Here is a 16,735-nt window from a genome sequence, read left to right on the forward strand (position 1 = left end):
TGCAAAACAAAGAAAACATTAAAAGCCTTGAAACCAACAGTAAAAGCTTAAGGAATCCACTAAAGGCTATCCAATCCATTAGACATTTCTATGCATACTCATAAAAATTCATTTTCTTAAACTGTTCTAAAAGTGTACTGAGACAAGGAAGCAAAAAGCAGTTAATAAAATTAACACTATCATAACAAAGTGGACTTCAAAACTGATCTAAAACAATACCAAGCTTTTAAAAGAGAAGTTTAGTCTTCCTGAATCCTATTTTCTATGTCTTAGACCAGTACAAGGCAGGGTAGTTTCTTTGAAATTAAAGGAATCACACTGAGTTGACTCAAAAGAAACCTTATTATTCCTTCATCTAGAAACAACTCAAGTAATTTTAAAAATAATGTACTGCTATGAAATTATATAAAGAAGCACTTTAATTTTAGATAATTTCAAAAGCATTTTTGTCCTTTATCTGCCACATTCAGTATAAGCTACTAAAAAGAAACTGGCAAATTGTCTGATTATCATCACTGATTAGCCGCAGTGGAATAAAAACATCCACTTCTCTTTAAATAGATGTCAACCTGTCAATCGTTAATTAGAAGGGACCTTTAGCATCAACAATGACAACTTCTAGAAAGTGTAATTTCTAAACCCTATATGGTTCCAGTATGTTTTAAGTAGAGCTCTGGAAAAGGAGATAAAACTCCAGCTTAAAAAAGTGATAGTACCATATGATTCAAGTTACGTATTTGTCTATCTGAAAAGTGATCACAGCCTCTCAGATCTAAAAATAAGTATTGTAGGAAGACTAAACAGATTTTGATCCAATATTCCTAAAGATAAATTGAACTTCCTCTACAATGTACCCGCTTACAGCTCAATTAAAAATAAGAGTATTCAGATTTTTAAAAAAATATATACTGACAGAAGAACCTCCAGGTTCAGTGCCAAAGAATAAGAAGCTAAAAAACCCCAAATACCACTAAATTTTGATCTGGCAATAACCTAAGAGTGCAAGAAGGTATATGGAAGGGAAAGGCTCCAAACAGTGACCAATTTCATGTCAATCCAGGAAGCCCAAAAGGAAAAGAATTAAAAGGCTATAGTGAAAGTGCATTCTACCTTTCCCCCAAATGAATCTTTGCTCATTTCCTGCAAAACACATGGCAAGTAAATCTGGATTAAAGTAGGATTTCATTGCTCAAATTTCCAATCAGCTCAATATATGAAAGAAGGTTTTGGTTTGTCTTACAGGGAAATAGAAGCATCATACACATTATACATTTATCTTAGTTAAAATCTCCTTAGAAGCTCTGTCTCTGTTTGTCTTCACTCCTGTAAGCTTAATTATTTACTGTAATCCTAGCATTTGGCATAGAACCCAAATCTAACCAGGTGTCATCCAATTACTGCTTTCAATTTTTAACTAAAATTCTGTGGTTTGCTCCATTCTTTGCTTTAGCTGATTACTTTGCAAATACCTGATATGCTTGACGGAACAGAATGCAGAAAAAGGGTAAATTATTAAGAAAATTCAAGAGATGTACTACAAGTGAGCTATTCATTAAAAGGAATCAAAAAAAAAACCTCCAAACCTGTTAGTGCAGAGAAATACTCATGAATTAAAATGTGATAAGACTATAACACTTTTCACTGATAGGTGCTTTTAAATTGTTGGACCTCAAGAAACAAACCAGTTTAGAACCAGGTAGATGGATGCTCAGTGGGATTTTTGATTTTGTGTGAGAACATCTCCGAGGCAAACCAAGAAAATTGCACTAGTGCAGGATTACGAACACTGCAGCCCTCAGGTCATGCACAATACCCATTCAAGTGTATGATTGCATTGCTATATTCATTTTTCTTGCCATCCTTTCTCCCTGCTCATTATTTCCAAATCCTCAGTCCCCAAGGAAAGTCTCACTCAAGGTCTTCAAACACTAGGTCTTGGCAGGGGTGGAATCTTACAGACAGGCTTCTGTCATGGAAACGTGCTCAGTGCTGTAAAAGGAAGTATGAATGCTGACTCTGGCTTGTCGCCTACAGCAACGTCACTGTACATCATCCTACAGACAAATTAAAGAGACTTGAGAGAAGACAATGTCTAAAAACGCTGAATTATTAATTTGGGGATTGAACTATTACAATGCCTGGTGGAAAAGTATGTTTCTTCATGCTGTTCTAGAAAGAGCTGCTGTGCCTCTTCTCTACTCGGTCTTATCACACCTATTTCTTTCTGGTCTGTCCAACTTCGTGCAAACATTCATTGTGTGAGATATCACATCTTATGCATTCATTCTCGGAATAGCCTTCATTCTCAGACTAACAGAGACCTTACAATGGTAACAAATTTTACTCATATTGGCCTGGGATGCATTAAGCTGATGATTTATCATTGCAGAGACTTAGGATGCAAATCAAATTTGATGCACTAACTTTTATGTTACAGCAAAGTTTCTGGAGAAATCACATTTTGCCAGGATGCAAACAGAACAGCTAAACAGCTTTCCTAAAATAAAATAAGCAAACAAACAAACAAACAAGAAAAATTCTACAACAGCAACCTTAAAAAAAATCAGTAAATATGAGTTATTGAAAAGAGAAGCAAAAAAATAAGTGCTAGAAGTCAATCTAGCTGTGATCTTCCACCCTATTAATAGAGAATGTACAATTAAAAAAAAAAATTGCATATACGTAGTGAGAAAGACCATTAATGGAAACGCTTGCATTTCCAATTGCATTTCCCAGAATTTGAAAGTTTCCACAATTATGATTATGAGCATGGAAAATCCACAGCATGGCTAAGCAATCACTGATCTCATACAATTCAAAGCAAAGTGAATTTGTCATCTGTGATTCGGTACATGAAGTGTGCTAAATAAACAAAAAGATCCTCAGAAGTATCCACCAGAAAGAGAGGAGATGCAAACAGCAATCTAAAGATTGTAAACTACACAATAAAGTGGAATCCTGGCCTTTACATAGCAAGTTGGTACTTTGCAGCAAAGCCAGAATTTCAGTGTAAGTACATGCAGGTCTGGAAAAGATGATGTCGCCACTGTTTTGTAACTCGCACTAATTTAACAGAATTTTTGACAAAAATTAATACCAATGTCATTGATTAAATAATTCATATTATTATAATACTAATACATTTATTTTCTGGAAGATTTACATCATCTCAGTTGAAAACAGGTCATCAGGACCTAAGGGACACCAAAAAGCAATAAACGAAATTTAAGTAATTTGAATTATATAGGTTACAGAAATACTAACTATATTAGATTTGCAAAGAATGTTATTCATACTCTGTGTCTAGAAAGAAAGCATTTCATAAAGAAAAGCAGATTTCTATTAATGAATTAGATCTTTTTTATATATCAATGATTTTATAAAGAAATTAAAATAATAGCTGCTCTGATCTTCAACCATTAAGAACAAAAAAAAAAAAAATAAAATCAAACACAGATACTAAATCCTCGTCAAAAAAGGTACAGCAGGTTTTCCATGTTAGACAAGGAGAGCCCAGTAACAGACCCTATGTAGAATACTGCATGAGTACATAGATCTAACATGCTTTGCAGTAACATTAAAGAACTCATTGTTCAAATGTGAAGTTGCCCTAATGATCTCATTTGCTCTCTGCAAACCTGCTGAGCTACAACATCCATCCATTGTCTGTAATTTATGACTATGAGTGTGAAGCACTTTGATATTCCTCAAAACAAACTAACTATAGTCCTGTGATGCTCCTGCTTGAGACTACCTCCACTTAACCAGTTTTTGAGATTCCAGAAGCCATTTTTTCTGAGAACAATTACCCCACAGGCAACAAGACTTCTAAAGGCTGCAGAACCGGACCCTGTACCGCTAGCAATTATGAGAAGCAGCATTTTTATTCAGTTTATAAGCTGTATGTTCAACTCCAGTAAAATCAGAATTAGGTAAATCAAGAAAAAGCACTGTAATTTGTACTGCTTCATTTGAACAGTTATTCTACTGTGAAGGTAGGGGGAGGGGACAGAGAACAGGGAGACACCATGAAAGTAAAAAACTTCTGTACTTCCACTACCTCTGGATACTAGTTCAAATTTCTCTGCTTATTCTGTCATATCATTTACCAGGCACGTCCTGAACAATCACAAGGAACTGTAGAGCAAAGAAATAAAGTTCTAATCTGCACTGCAGCTTCCATTCTATCCAATGTAAAATAATAGTGCATAGGATTAACTCTGCCCAGTGTGACCTCCTTGGCCAGAGTTTTTGCAGGTCTCCTGCTGCACATTAGCTATCTCTTATTTCCCTGCTCATAAGTGGGAGCTGCTAGCAGCAGTTGCAGAATAATTACTTAGTTGATTCTGTCTAAGGAGCTTAAACTAAGAGTTGAGCAAAGAAAGCAGATTAACAATTTGAACACACACGTAACACACAGAGACACAGAGAACCAGCAGGACTGCAGGTCAATACATGGGGTGGAGGAAATGCACTTCAGCCACTCTTGCTTCAATAAGACAGGCTTGATTTGCACTGCAAGGCAATTAAACTGCGGGAAGAAGGGGAGGGTAGGAAGATAGGCTGCAGTCACAGGCCGGAGAGAGGACCTGGGGACACGGCTACTCCATCCCTAGTAGCCAGATTAGTACCAGAGGAGCAGCACTGAGCCTACTCTGCCCGTCACATGCTCCTCGATGTCGCCTAGCAACAGTAAAGCCCAGAGAAAAAGTTCTCGCTCTCTCAACTTCAAATCTGCGTCTGAGACCGACTGAGGGGAGCTTATTGTGCTCCAGACTAAGCATCTGTTTCTTTCTTACAGCCTTCTGTAAATGACTGCATATACCACACGTACACAAGCGTGTCCATGCATAACCCACCCCCCACTTCCCGGCCCAACCTGTCTACGTGCAAGTGCCGCAGCCTGTGCACTCCTCAAAAACAACTCAAGGTACAACTTTAGTGGTCACCAAACCAGCTCTTGGAATGCAGGTGAACTCTGCTCTGCAAAATCACCCATACTCCAGTAGCAAGAAGGGCACAAAGATCACAAGGAAAAAATGCAAAAAGTCTGGGGTGGGGTTTTTTTTTTGCCTTATCCACAGCCAGTAAACAATATTTGCTACAGGAAAAGCTGCCCGCTTGCATCTCTGTAAAACTGTGAGTTTAGACAGCGGAGTTGCAACGTCTGAGCTGTCCCTCCAAAATTAGCCACATGTGCGTGTAGCTGTCTAGTATAATGAGAAAAAAAAAAAAAAAGTTTGTACAAACCAGAAAAACCATCAGAGAAAGCATCCTGGGATAATTTAAAATCAAGATGAAGTGAAGGTAAAGACCCGGTGGTGTTTGTGGTATTCTTAAGGCGCTACTTCCTTTTCCACAACAGAAACCGACTCCATCAAATGACTCCTGGAAAGAGCCAACTGTCTCCCCTAGCTATTAGAAAGAACTCCTTGAATCAGCGACTGTTAACCCTCTACTTTCAGGCACTTTTTTTTTCCCTCATAGAAGTCCCCAGAGAGGGATGTGCTCCTTGCGGTGCAAGTCCCATTCCGGAGAATCTGGAGCATAGCGCTTACCTTGGCAACTGCCCCGCATTATGCATGCAGTGAACAGTATGAGCAGTTTGCAAGCAGTTGCTGCTCTTCCATCCATCCGATGGCGAGGTCCCATCTGGGCTGGGATGCTCCAGCTTTCTTAGAAGCTGGCTCCTCGACTCCGGGGTGCTGATGTGCACAGCAGCAGCACAAGGAGCCTGCTGTCTTTTTCTTATCCCGCTAGTTCCAGGAGAAAGGCGTGTTCGCCTGTTGAGACATCGCGTTTTCTATAAACTCCCACCCTCCAGACATTGGATAAAGCTCTTTATACCCGGCGGCCCCGGAACCAGCATGAGGGAATCAGGCACTGCTCCAGGCCCTGCAGCTACAGGCTGTCTCTGCCCCTCCTTCTACACTTTGCAGGATAGGCAAGATGCTTCCAAGTCCCTGCACTTTGCGGACTTTGTATCAGAGTCCATTGGTGCTACACTGTATTTTGAGTACTCGGGTAGTTTCAGTAGATCGGGGAATTGCAGATGGCAAGTGAAATACGTCCCAGGTTTTAGCGTCCCAAAGGCATGCTCCAAACAAGAAAAGCAGTTTTGATAACTATGAAAAACATCGCAACATCTACTTATCAATGCAGGGAGCTAAGAATTTAATACTCCTCACATAAATATTGTGAAAGGAAAACTGTAGGGATGAAACTTACTTCTGCATTTTCTTAGCTGATGAAATCAGTTTGCTAAAGTGCTTTGGCTGTGAATTCTTAAGATATCAGCTGGAGACACCCTACTCTAGTTTGAACTCTCCAACAGTGTGTGCAGCACACATGAAATGTCTGCCTGTGTTTTACTGCTGCCATTTCAGGAACCATATACCCTCTTAACAAGGGTAGAGCAGTGTGTAGGATCACAGGGGAAACATAAAGATACCCTAATACCTCGGGTTGGAATGCAGCCTTGATAAAAGGACAAACATTTTGGAAGCTTTGCTTGTGGGATCAGAAGCATCATATATAAACTGTGTGAAGTCAAATCATTATTTTGTTTTATATTCTTCAGAAATAGTTTTCCATGTAGAATGTGTAATTATGCCAAGCTATCCCCTTCTCTGCATGTGTGCACACATACACATGCATGTCAGCAATGACTGCTGTGCATACGTACATACCATGGGAGAAGGATGGGTCTACTTGTCTTGCAAGAGGCTTTGTCAGATTAATTTCAGTAACACCACCATTATAGAAACCATGTATCATTTGCACGAGCATTATATCATGCTCATTATACTGCAGTGGCTATTTGCTGATGCTGCAACAGAACTTAAGCAATATTTCAAAGCTTAACTCTTCTTCTTTTTGCCATAGACTGAAGTTTCAATTGAGGGGTAGAGGTGCCTGTATTGTTTGTGCAAAAGTTGCAAAGGACATGTTGCTGTTTATTAGCAGACTGTGATTTTTCTCCAGGTCCTGTAGGACGCTAATCCCTCTAAACCTTTCCGTAAAGGTTTTCTATCTATCAAGATGGAAAAGGGGGGGATGTGGGGAGAGAAGATGTGGAGCATAGGCTTTTGCAAAGTTGTGATTTATGCAGGTTCAGGGCTGTTTGGTGTAGTGGTACGACACAGCACCGGGGTCAAGCCACAAGAAACACTGGGGGCAGATCAGAATATTCAATTAGCTTCCTGGCACCTCTGAATCACAAAGAGAGGATAAGATCTCTCCATCACAAGATCCAGAGCTGCGGGGGGAGGGGGAGACATGCCCTCTTCAAATCTCTCTCCTCCCTCCCACCCTCTCTCCTTTCACTGTAGGGGAACAGTGCTTGAAACATTCCTTTCTGCACGGAAGGACTTTTCCTATTGTTGTTTTCTTTGTGTTTCAGTGTTGCCAACTTACTGGAATTCTTGTCGTGGTTTCACAGCAAGGCTCAGGCTGACCAAACGGAACCAGCTGCGTTTGTGTATGGGGCCGCTGCTGCTTTAATCCCCCAGCAAGGCCGATGGGGAGGGAAGGAAGGGATCCTCTGAGGGGAGCAAGCAGATCTGCTCTGTACAGATGGGTGCCTGTAAAGCCAACACAGAGATTGACCGTTCTTAATTATAAGAGGAATTGTTTAAATCAGTTCATACCCCAGCAACGCACAGACAGGGCAAACAGTGCTTGGGAGCTGCAACCCCAGACTGGGAGCTGCGTGCAGTCTTCCACCACTGTATGTTCAAGGTGATCTGGATACAAGCTTTGGGAGGCACCTACCCATGTTTCACTCTAAAACAGTTGGCAGCCAGAAGGTTTGCTCCTGCCCCATTCACTATCACCATTTCTACTCATCTGTACTTCCCACAGGATGGCAGACAAGAGGGATTCTCCAAAAGGAACACTGGAGATGCTGTTGACACTGAGGGGAAGCCCTGTACCAAGACAGTGGATCAAGCCCTTCCCACCCATTATTCTTTGCACTCAGAAGACAAAATTTGCGTTCAGAAAAAAACGAACTGATCAGCCCAGATGCTTCACTGCTGAGGAATGACAGTAACGAAGGCGTTAGCATAGAGTGTTCTCTGTTTACTTCATCTAAAATTTTCTCCACTCACTTTACCACGGCACCTTGTTATTCAACCAAAGGGACTCTGTCCTGCTGGACACCACTTGGACTTCACCAAGACTAGAGCTGCAAGATCAGAATCAAAACTCCTCAAAACTTTCCCATAACTACATCCCAAATTGCCTATGTGGGTAATGCACCTCTCCCTCTCAGCTTCTTTTTGACTAAAATGGCAGCTGATTGTTTCTGAGTGAACTAGACTTGGGGATGTTTAGTTGATTATTGCATGTTTAAAAGTACCTCTGTTAGGAAGTTAGAGGGAGAAAACACAAGCAATGCAATTGTTCACTGAACACTCTTAATTCAAAATACAGTTTGGGATGTCTTTGCTTGCCTGGTTTTTGCTGTAAGCAAGCACTCAGAAAAGCAGTTAAAGGTGTAATTTACAACTAACAACTACACTGCTTAAATATTAAAGACACACATTAAGCAAGAAAGTTAAAATTTAAAAGGCTTCATTTTTGACCAAAGTTCAGTTCAAGTCAGTGTCAAAACTCATGCAATTCTTACCAGACAGACAGAAACATGAGGGTTGATGTATGACTAGGTAAAGATACAAAGTTGATAGTTAAAAAAGAAAAAAAAATATACACTCAGTTAAAGAAACTGTGGGTCAGATTTGCACCTGTGAATTTGTCTCTTCTGAACTTCTCCAGACAGTTTACAGAGGCTAAGGATCTCCCCAATGAATTATCCAATAAAGCTGTAATTGCCGTTGCCATTCAGTAATCTTGTGGTTAATCTGTCCTTGGATAAACCCAAGTGTTTCCACAAAGAAAATATTTTAAGTTACAAGCTGTGTTTCCAATTTAACATTTAAGTTTAATCATTAAATCCTATGCCTTTATCATGATGAGCTTTTTTGTTATTTTTGTGTAATTATACTAAAGCAAGGCTACATTTTAAACATACTAAAGCCATGCTCATTTTTTGAGAGAACACTGGTAATGGCAAGTCATACAAATTGAAACTAAGAATAGTCTCTCCGCCTGGGTAATAATACAAGTACCAAACTGCAGCAATTATTCAGATTTCATCCCTCTTTGCTATTCTACAATCTAAAGTGTCCTATTTCTTTAACTGAACCTTAGTTTTACAGAAAGCAACTATTTATGTGTGTGTGTGTGTGTGTGTGTGTGTGTTAGAGGCTTCCACTAGTAAGAGGCTGTTGGGGCAGGAGGGGCTCTTTAGAGGTATTACTCTTGAGACATTTCCTTCACCTAAGGTTCTCTTCAGTTTGCATCAAAGCCATCAGACTTCAGACAGAACAGACTTAGTTGTTTGCATGGGTATCCACAGTAGCAATGTATATTTGCACTTCACCACTTAATCTTTCCAAATACATACACTGTGAGCAGAAGTTTCCATAAACAGGAAAAGCATATTTTCGGGGACTGAGTTACATCTTGTACAATGAATCAGTACTAACTTCAACTCTACAACACAACAAAGAAAAGCAGACAATAGTGCTGAGTTTACAACATTTCTCATATAAGTTCACATCACATTTCACAGTATCTATAACAATGGAAATTATTTGCCAGGGAGGTAATTTCTTCCAAGGATTTAAAGAACAAGCTAAACCCACATAATCTCAAACTAAGAAAAAGAAAGCATTAGTTGATAGAGTTGCAAACATCTAATACCTATTCATAACTAGAGCACAGATTTCCAAAAGACTGGATCAAAGGTGGATCCCCAGATCACATGAATGTGAGAAACATTAAACTGAGGAGACGTGAATTGGTCCAGAACAGAAATCACAGAGTCAGGATTGCACAATGTAGCTGACACTGTGGCCAAAATTTTCCTCAAGGTCTTCTGGTTAGTGGTGCATTACGACTTCTCTCTTTCAACCTGGAGTTCTATTAGTGCGTCCTGGAACAAGAAGCAATGCATGGGAACCACGTGTTTTTTTGGTAACTGCCACTGAACAAGTAAGACAAGTAGAGAGACAGTTATTAAAGACACTTGCAAACAACCCCCAGGTATATTTCACCTGCAGAAATGGGCCTGTGATGGAGTTTAACAGTAATCATGGAGAGATGAGTTTATTTACCTGGAAGGGAGAAGAAAGTGAAGAAATATTAAACAGCTTCCAGTTGTCCTCTCCACCCTTTGGTCAGTGCTGTCTGGTCCAGCCTGCAAGTCCCTGTGCCCCATTCTGACACAGTCACAAAGTAGGGGAAAGTATACTTTACCCCAGCTATATCTCTAATTAGCCAAGATCTTGGTATTTGCCTTAATGCAAACAGATTTCTTTGGCACTTTGTCTCTGAGGAACAAAGGTCCTCACTTTTGCCCAATTCATTGGCCCTTCAGTGCCTTTTCTGCCCTGCAAGGAAGCAACAGAGGGAATTTGTACTCGAAAAGGAATGGGAGGTAAAGAGACATTTCCAAATGACTCCTCTGTGAAAAACTTTTTAGGGTACTAACAAGGAAAATAGGCTAGGCTGGAATAACTCTGAGTCCCCTTTACTATTCTCATTTATACACTTTCCTATTAATAACATATCAGCTCTGTTCAGGACGAACACTTTCATAAGTGGGACTCTTAGGTACTAAAACTGTTAGGTTTCATTCCCTCAACAGCCATGATGAAACACTCGAGAGATCACAAAAGCAGTCAGTCAAAGCACCCGAGGAAAGCTGAGTAATAAGCTTTCATATCAGTAGTATTAAATAGAATTCCAGGCCAAATCCAGGGTAACAAGAATAAACAAATGAGAATATGGTTTAGCAGTATAGGGATTGCAGGTGACAAATTCTCAGTTTTGATATGTATTCCAGAACATCAGTGATTAAACACTGTCCAAAACTGAAAATATGTTCTAACTCTGAATTTTGTGAACAAGCCTCAATGCTCATTGGACAGGAGGACTAGACATCAATAGGCCTATGAAACACAATCTTTCCAAGAAAAAAGTTACACAGTGTATTGATTTGTATAGTATAAATGTATTTGTAATGTTAAATTAAATGGAAAAATATGAAGAAAATGATAGCTCAAGATAAGCCACACTTTGGCAATTCTTGCCTGATTGCTAAGGAACAATACTCAAAATATCTGCTTTGAAAATAGTACCTGATTCAGCCAACCTGCAAAACTACTTTGACAAGAGGAGACCAAACTAATGAATGCATGAGGTCAAAAGGATTACAATAATTAAAAAAACCCAACCTCTCTCCTCCTTGGGGAACTTGTTCGAAGGAATGAGATATAGGACAGTTCAGTGAGCACAAACTTTGCAAGCAGAGTGACTGGCTTGAGTAGTCCACCCTTCCCCCTTTATCCACTTTCCCTCAGAGCTGCAGCATTGCCATTCACACTCCCTTTTGTCCCCTCGGGAGAGCGCTGGCCGTGCCTGCTTCACAGCACAGTCCCACAGCCAAAGAGCTGCAAATGGCAGTGGGGGCACAACACGCTCACACTGACTGTACTGCTCCTACCAACATCTCAACCGATTGCACCTTACTGCCCTGGGGGAACAGGATAGCACGCCTGGAGAAGTTAGATCCACCTGAGCTACCACAAGGAGAGGATATAATGTTATTTTTATAGCCACTTCACAGAATACAAAATTGTGAGGTCCTAGTTTGCCATCAAAAAGCAGCTTGATGTCATAACTTGCGTTTTGCAAGATAGCTAACTGAATTCCTCCTTCCTCTATGCATTCCTCTTTGCATTTGGAAGTTCCAAAATTTAAGATTTTTCCTGATTAGTGTGCTTCTAAAGACCCTCAGTACAGGGTACCTCCTGCAGTTTTACTGTTTTGAATACATGGTGATCAGCATCATGCAGGATGAGATCTTAAAGTAAAAGCAACATGAAATTTACTTTTCTTGTAAGAAAAATGACTTTAAGAAATTTCAGATATGCAACACTTGTCTAGTGCATAGTGCTATAAAATGAAGGCCATATTCAAGAAACTGGAACACATTCTTTACTCATTTTGCCTAAATTTTCACTGGAGCAGTAGTTTGCAAGTTTGAAAAATATGTATGAGAACAGCTAACCAATATACCCATTGTAATTACTGGTGTCTTAAAAGGCTTTGGAGGGGTTGTTCATTGCTTTTTTTTTTTTTTCTTCTTTAGGATAAACAATTGTGCTTAAGTGTCATTGTAAGCCAGAGCCACAAGCTATTAAAATAAATAGGAAATTACATACCATATCCCCTAGATATTAAAATTTATTTTATTCCTTAAGAATGACTGTTTAATGCTTGGCCTTCTTGAAAAACTGGAGCTATGTCACTTTGTGTCAGGCACTTTAGGAGATACTAATGAAAGTGCCCCAGGTCCCCATAATCCTCTGTGGCTGATTAGGTACAGTAGAAGAAGTTGTTTCATTAATATGAAGGCCATTAGCTTGAAACCTCATACTGACCTGAAAGTAATGTTTTATTCATATTGTAGTGTTGTAGTCAAAACTCCAGAAATAATTAAAAGGACAAGCCTCAAATTTTAGACCTTTGATTTATGAAGCTGGATACGCGGTTAATTATTGCATGATGGAAAAAGGGGAGTAGGGACTCAGCAGTCCTGATTTATTACTATTGCCATCTACTTGTGAAAAGCTGATGGGTGATCAAATAAATATGAGTATGTCTTCAGTTCCCAAAGTGTTCAGATTATTTCCACAGGTCACAGTTGATAAACTTTCTTCTAGATTTTTTTTAAAAATTAGACATGAAGTTAAACTGAGGCTCCATTAGACTTTAGAGGCAAAAGTCCAAAGTTCAGTAGTTTCAGCTGAGATTCATCAGCAGTCAGTGAACAGCTACCTATAACCATTATTCAAATGAAACACAAGATGCCTGAATCTACTGCAGGAAGAAAAGAACGTGTTCTCCAATAAAAGATGACAAAAACTCATGCCTGACTTTACAAATTAGGTTTCTAGTTGTCCTAGATACAAGCAGGAACTTTTTGTAGTCAACAGTCAGTTTTTTTAGTCAACCTTTCCGACAATCAGTCCCCTGAATTTTTATTAGCTGCTGTTGCTGAGTGTTCTTCAAGGTTTGTTAATTTTTGAGCATAATGAAGTGATTGAACATGAAGAGGAAAGGCACATATATATGAATGCTGAAGTTCTCATTTAAAAAGCTGCCATCATCCAACAGGCAGAAAGTGATACTAAAAGATACCAAAGTAAAGACTACTGAATAGAAAGTGTGCCAATCCATGTTTACCTTTTCCAGCAGAAGTATATCTCTCTCTTTATATCCAGTAATCAAAGAAACCTAGTGAAAATTCAAGACAAAGATTTACATCTTCTGTAATCAACAAAGGCATCCCACACCATCCTTGTAATATGGTTTAGTCTATCAGTTTCTTTGTGCACCTCATTGCCAGTAGGCACTGTTGATTCCATCTTGCTTGGGCTTTGACAAGTCTCATGAGTGTAATACATTATCTGTAGATGAGCTTTTTCATATTTTAAATCAACCCAGATAAGTGAGCTTCAATAAAACTTACAGAACACATTCAAAACTACATGAAACTCTTCTCATGTTTTACTGTCATCCAACTTTTCCAAATGTCATCACACTACAACTGTTTCAAATACTGAAGCACTGACTACAATCAGTAGAGATTCAAATTATATATAATATTAGTGCCAGCACTCTTCCATTTCTGCACAAAAATATTTTTGATGAAAGAGAACATTAAACTCAAATCTTGCTTTTCTGTTTGTTTATTTCTGTTGCTATACCAGCACTTACCCTAGTATGGATCGCATATTCTTCTACATGGCCAGTTCCTTTCCCTTCCTTGCTGGTATATTCTGATCTTCCTAATATTTACGTGCAGGCATTAATCTGATTCTTTAAATATTAAGTTACAAGAGAGAGTGAAGAGGAATGCAAACAAAACTAATGTAATAAATATAAGCAGTAGTTCTTACTACTCTTCTTATAGCAAAACAATTACTGCTTATGAAAGCTGACATAGTGATCAAGATGCAGTATGAGATGCAAGGTCAGATTTACAGCTGTGAAGCTGCTGGTTTGAACTAACTTATCAGTATAAAAAACCCCACACAAACTGAATATGGTTTAGGGTCAGTAGAGCAGATCTTACTCAGGCACACAACTAGAGTGCATACCAGGAAGAGATGAAGGTAGAACAGTACACCCTCTATATTTTCCTAGTTCACAGTGATCCCAGGAAAACTATGCATGAGATAGAGCAGTTCATTGACTACTTACTATGCCTCTGATGTTTAAATCCCCATAAACCAGGATTAGGAAAGGACAAAAGGTACTTTAAAGCCACCTGTCATCATCTCACGCTCATCCCGAGTTAAACACAGTGAAAGACCAGGGATTTGTGGGCAGTTTTCCATTTTAGTTTGACCCTTGGGTTTTAACAGTATAAGGTTACATTAGAAGAAAGCTATGCAAAATATCATTCTCTCTGGGTTTCAGTTAAGGGCTAGAATGCAAGAATACAGGATTTTCCATAGTCCAGAATACCAAAGAGAATCATTATTGGTTTTGAGATTACAAAACCTGTCACAACTGACCAGTTTCCACAGGGACACAGTTGTACTCCATGCAATATGCACTCATATGCTGCAGGATATGCCTTTTTTTTTCCATAGCAAAAGGTAGTTTCTCATGGGTCACATTCCCAAAATCAGGCTAAAGAATCTATCATCCCTGCTCATTTTTCACTGTTTCTAAATATAAAGGACATAAGGATATTTCAAGTGATATTTTTCATTAAAACTTACTATCTAGGAGCCTAATCATATTTTTACACTGTTCCATCCAATTAATTCTTCATTCTAATTGAACCTTTGGGTGCTACTATCCAGTATTTCCATTATTTTTATGTAGTCTAGATATAATTTAAACCTGGTTTTTTTATGCGTGGACATGCAAATTCTAAATACAAAATGTAAATGCTATCTCCTGATGTGGAACACACAGTAATATATGAACTGAGGCTTGCATCTACTTACGCAGATTTATGATAAAACCATTCTGCTGTCATAGCAATTGCTAGCTAGCTAAGTTCCATCTATTGCTTTCAAAATTTCAAAAGCCAGTACTACATTTAAAAGAATTATTAGTGGTGTCTAAAAACCAGATAAGCATTTGCAGGGAGGAAAATCCAGTCCACACACTAAGATTTAATTCTAGTATCAAATCACTAATAGAAAACTAGGCTCCAAGATACAAGGTAATAGGTACAATTTACAGGGACTATGGGAGTCAGAGACCCTTTTTCCCTTCCTTCTTCTTGCTACCTCTCTTCCTTGGCATTTCCCTACCCGGCTGCTGAGCAGGGCTCAGCTGTAAGCAGACTTTACTATGAGCATTATGGCTGCAAACAATCCAGGAACATGCCTATATTTCATGCAGTTGAATTGAAAATAGCTTTGTTGGGTTCAATTAATTTTGTATTTGTGAAGAACAAGAGTAGACAAATACGATGTTGACTCAGCATACAAGTTCAGTTATACCAGTTAATTCTACAGAAAAGAGCATAGAACTAATCCAGTGTTATTGTAGATTACTGGGGGAGAGAAGTAAGGAAGAAAAAATGTGGGTGCATCTTCCAGTGCCTCCACCACAGCCCACTCTCCCAGATGTGCTCAGTCTGAACATACTACATATCGCACAGAGACTCTCATGTCAGATTCCCAAACTGCAGCTTTGCCCGTGATTTACACACCTACAGGAATAATGCATTGTTAGGTTTTTGATACATTGCTGGCATACATGCCTGCAGAAGCACCAAATCAGTTGACAGTAAGTATTGAGATTTCTGTATAAAAGAGTTCAATATTTTTGTGGACTTCATCACAAGCTATTGCTCTTCTAGCATCCACATAACTCATCACTCTTTTTAGAATCCAGTCACAGAAGGGATAGGCCAAAAATAAACACAAATACCCATAAAAAACTTGAATACACTAAACACTGGTTTAGCAGGTTTGCCCTACAAGATAATAAAATATTCTGGGGAACATTATAGTTTACATTTTTGGACTACTTAAGTTCACAGCTTTAAAAAAAAAAATAGTCTGCTGAATTCAGTTTGGTTTATTTAAACTATCTGGAAGAATCCTCTAAAATTTTGGTTTACACAATTTTCCATAGAGAATAAATGACAAAAAGGAGTAAACAAAATTTTTTCTATCAACTCACATGCAACATGAAAAAAAGTGCTCAGTTTCACATATACATTTGCAGAAATGAGCCTTATTCCCCTTGAATTTGCATCGGTGTTGTGATATGTTAGAATTACTCAAATTCTGCAGCTAGAGTCTGCTCCTTTTCTCAGCAAATTTCTTCAGGTGAAAAAGTGGGAGATGGTTGGTAGGAAGCCTGGTTCTTTTAATCTTATCTAAGCACTCCTGAAAGGAATTGCAGCTGAAGATAAGGGATGTCAAGTCACATGATTTTTCTGCCTTAGAGCTCTTACCGTGTATGGGGAATCATCCCATTTCTATAAAACCAATTTTTTTAACCTACTGCAATTCCAGCATCTTTACAAGAGATGTTCCTGATAGGCACAAATATGAAAAGAACCAGGCATAGTCATAATGTTTAACTGTGACAGTAAAATTACGGCTACTATCCCTTCCACTGCAAG

General features: G+C 38.9%; 1 protein-coding gene across 3 annotated transcripts in view; it reads right to left on the reverse strand.

Moving 5' to 3' along the window:
• LRP2 (LDL receptor related protein 2) overlaps positions 1–5,800 on the reverse strand; it is a 113,874-nt gene extending 108,074 nt beyond the window's left edge. For all 3 annotated transcript variants that reach the window (XM_027911526.1, XM_027911527.1, XM_027911525.1), the window contains exon 1: positions 5,559–5,800. In XM_027911526.1, coding sequence (XP_027767327.1) covers positions 5,559–5,652 — 94 coding nt within the window. In that variant the 5' untranslated portion in view covers positions 5,653–5,800. The remainder of the gene's footprint in view (positions 1–5,558) is intronic.
• Between the last annotated feature and the right edge of the window lie 10,935 nt (positions 5,801–16,735).

The sequence above is a fragment of the Empidonax traillii genome, unplaced genomic scaffold (genome assembly GCF_003031625.1).
Source record: "Empidonax traillii isolate 1590-97213 ecotype Southwest subspecies unplaced genomic scaffold, ASM303162v1 scaffold33:size3420811, whole genome shotgun sequence".
Classification (NCBI taxonomy): Eukaryota; Metazoa; Chordata; class Aves; order Passeriformes; family Tyrannidae; genus Empidonax; species Empidonax traillii.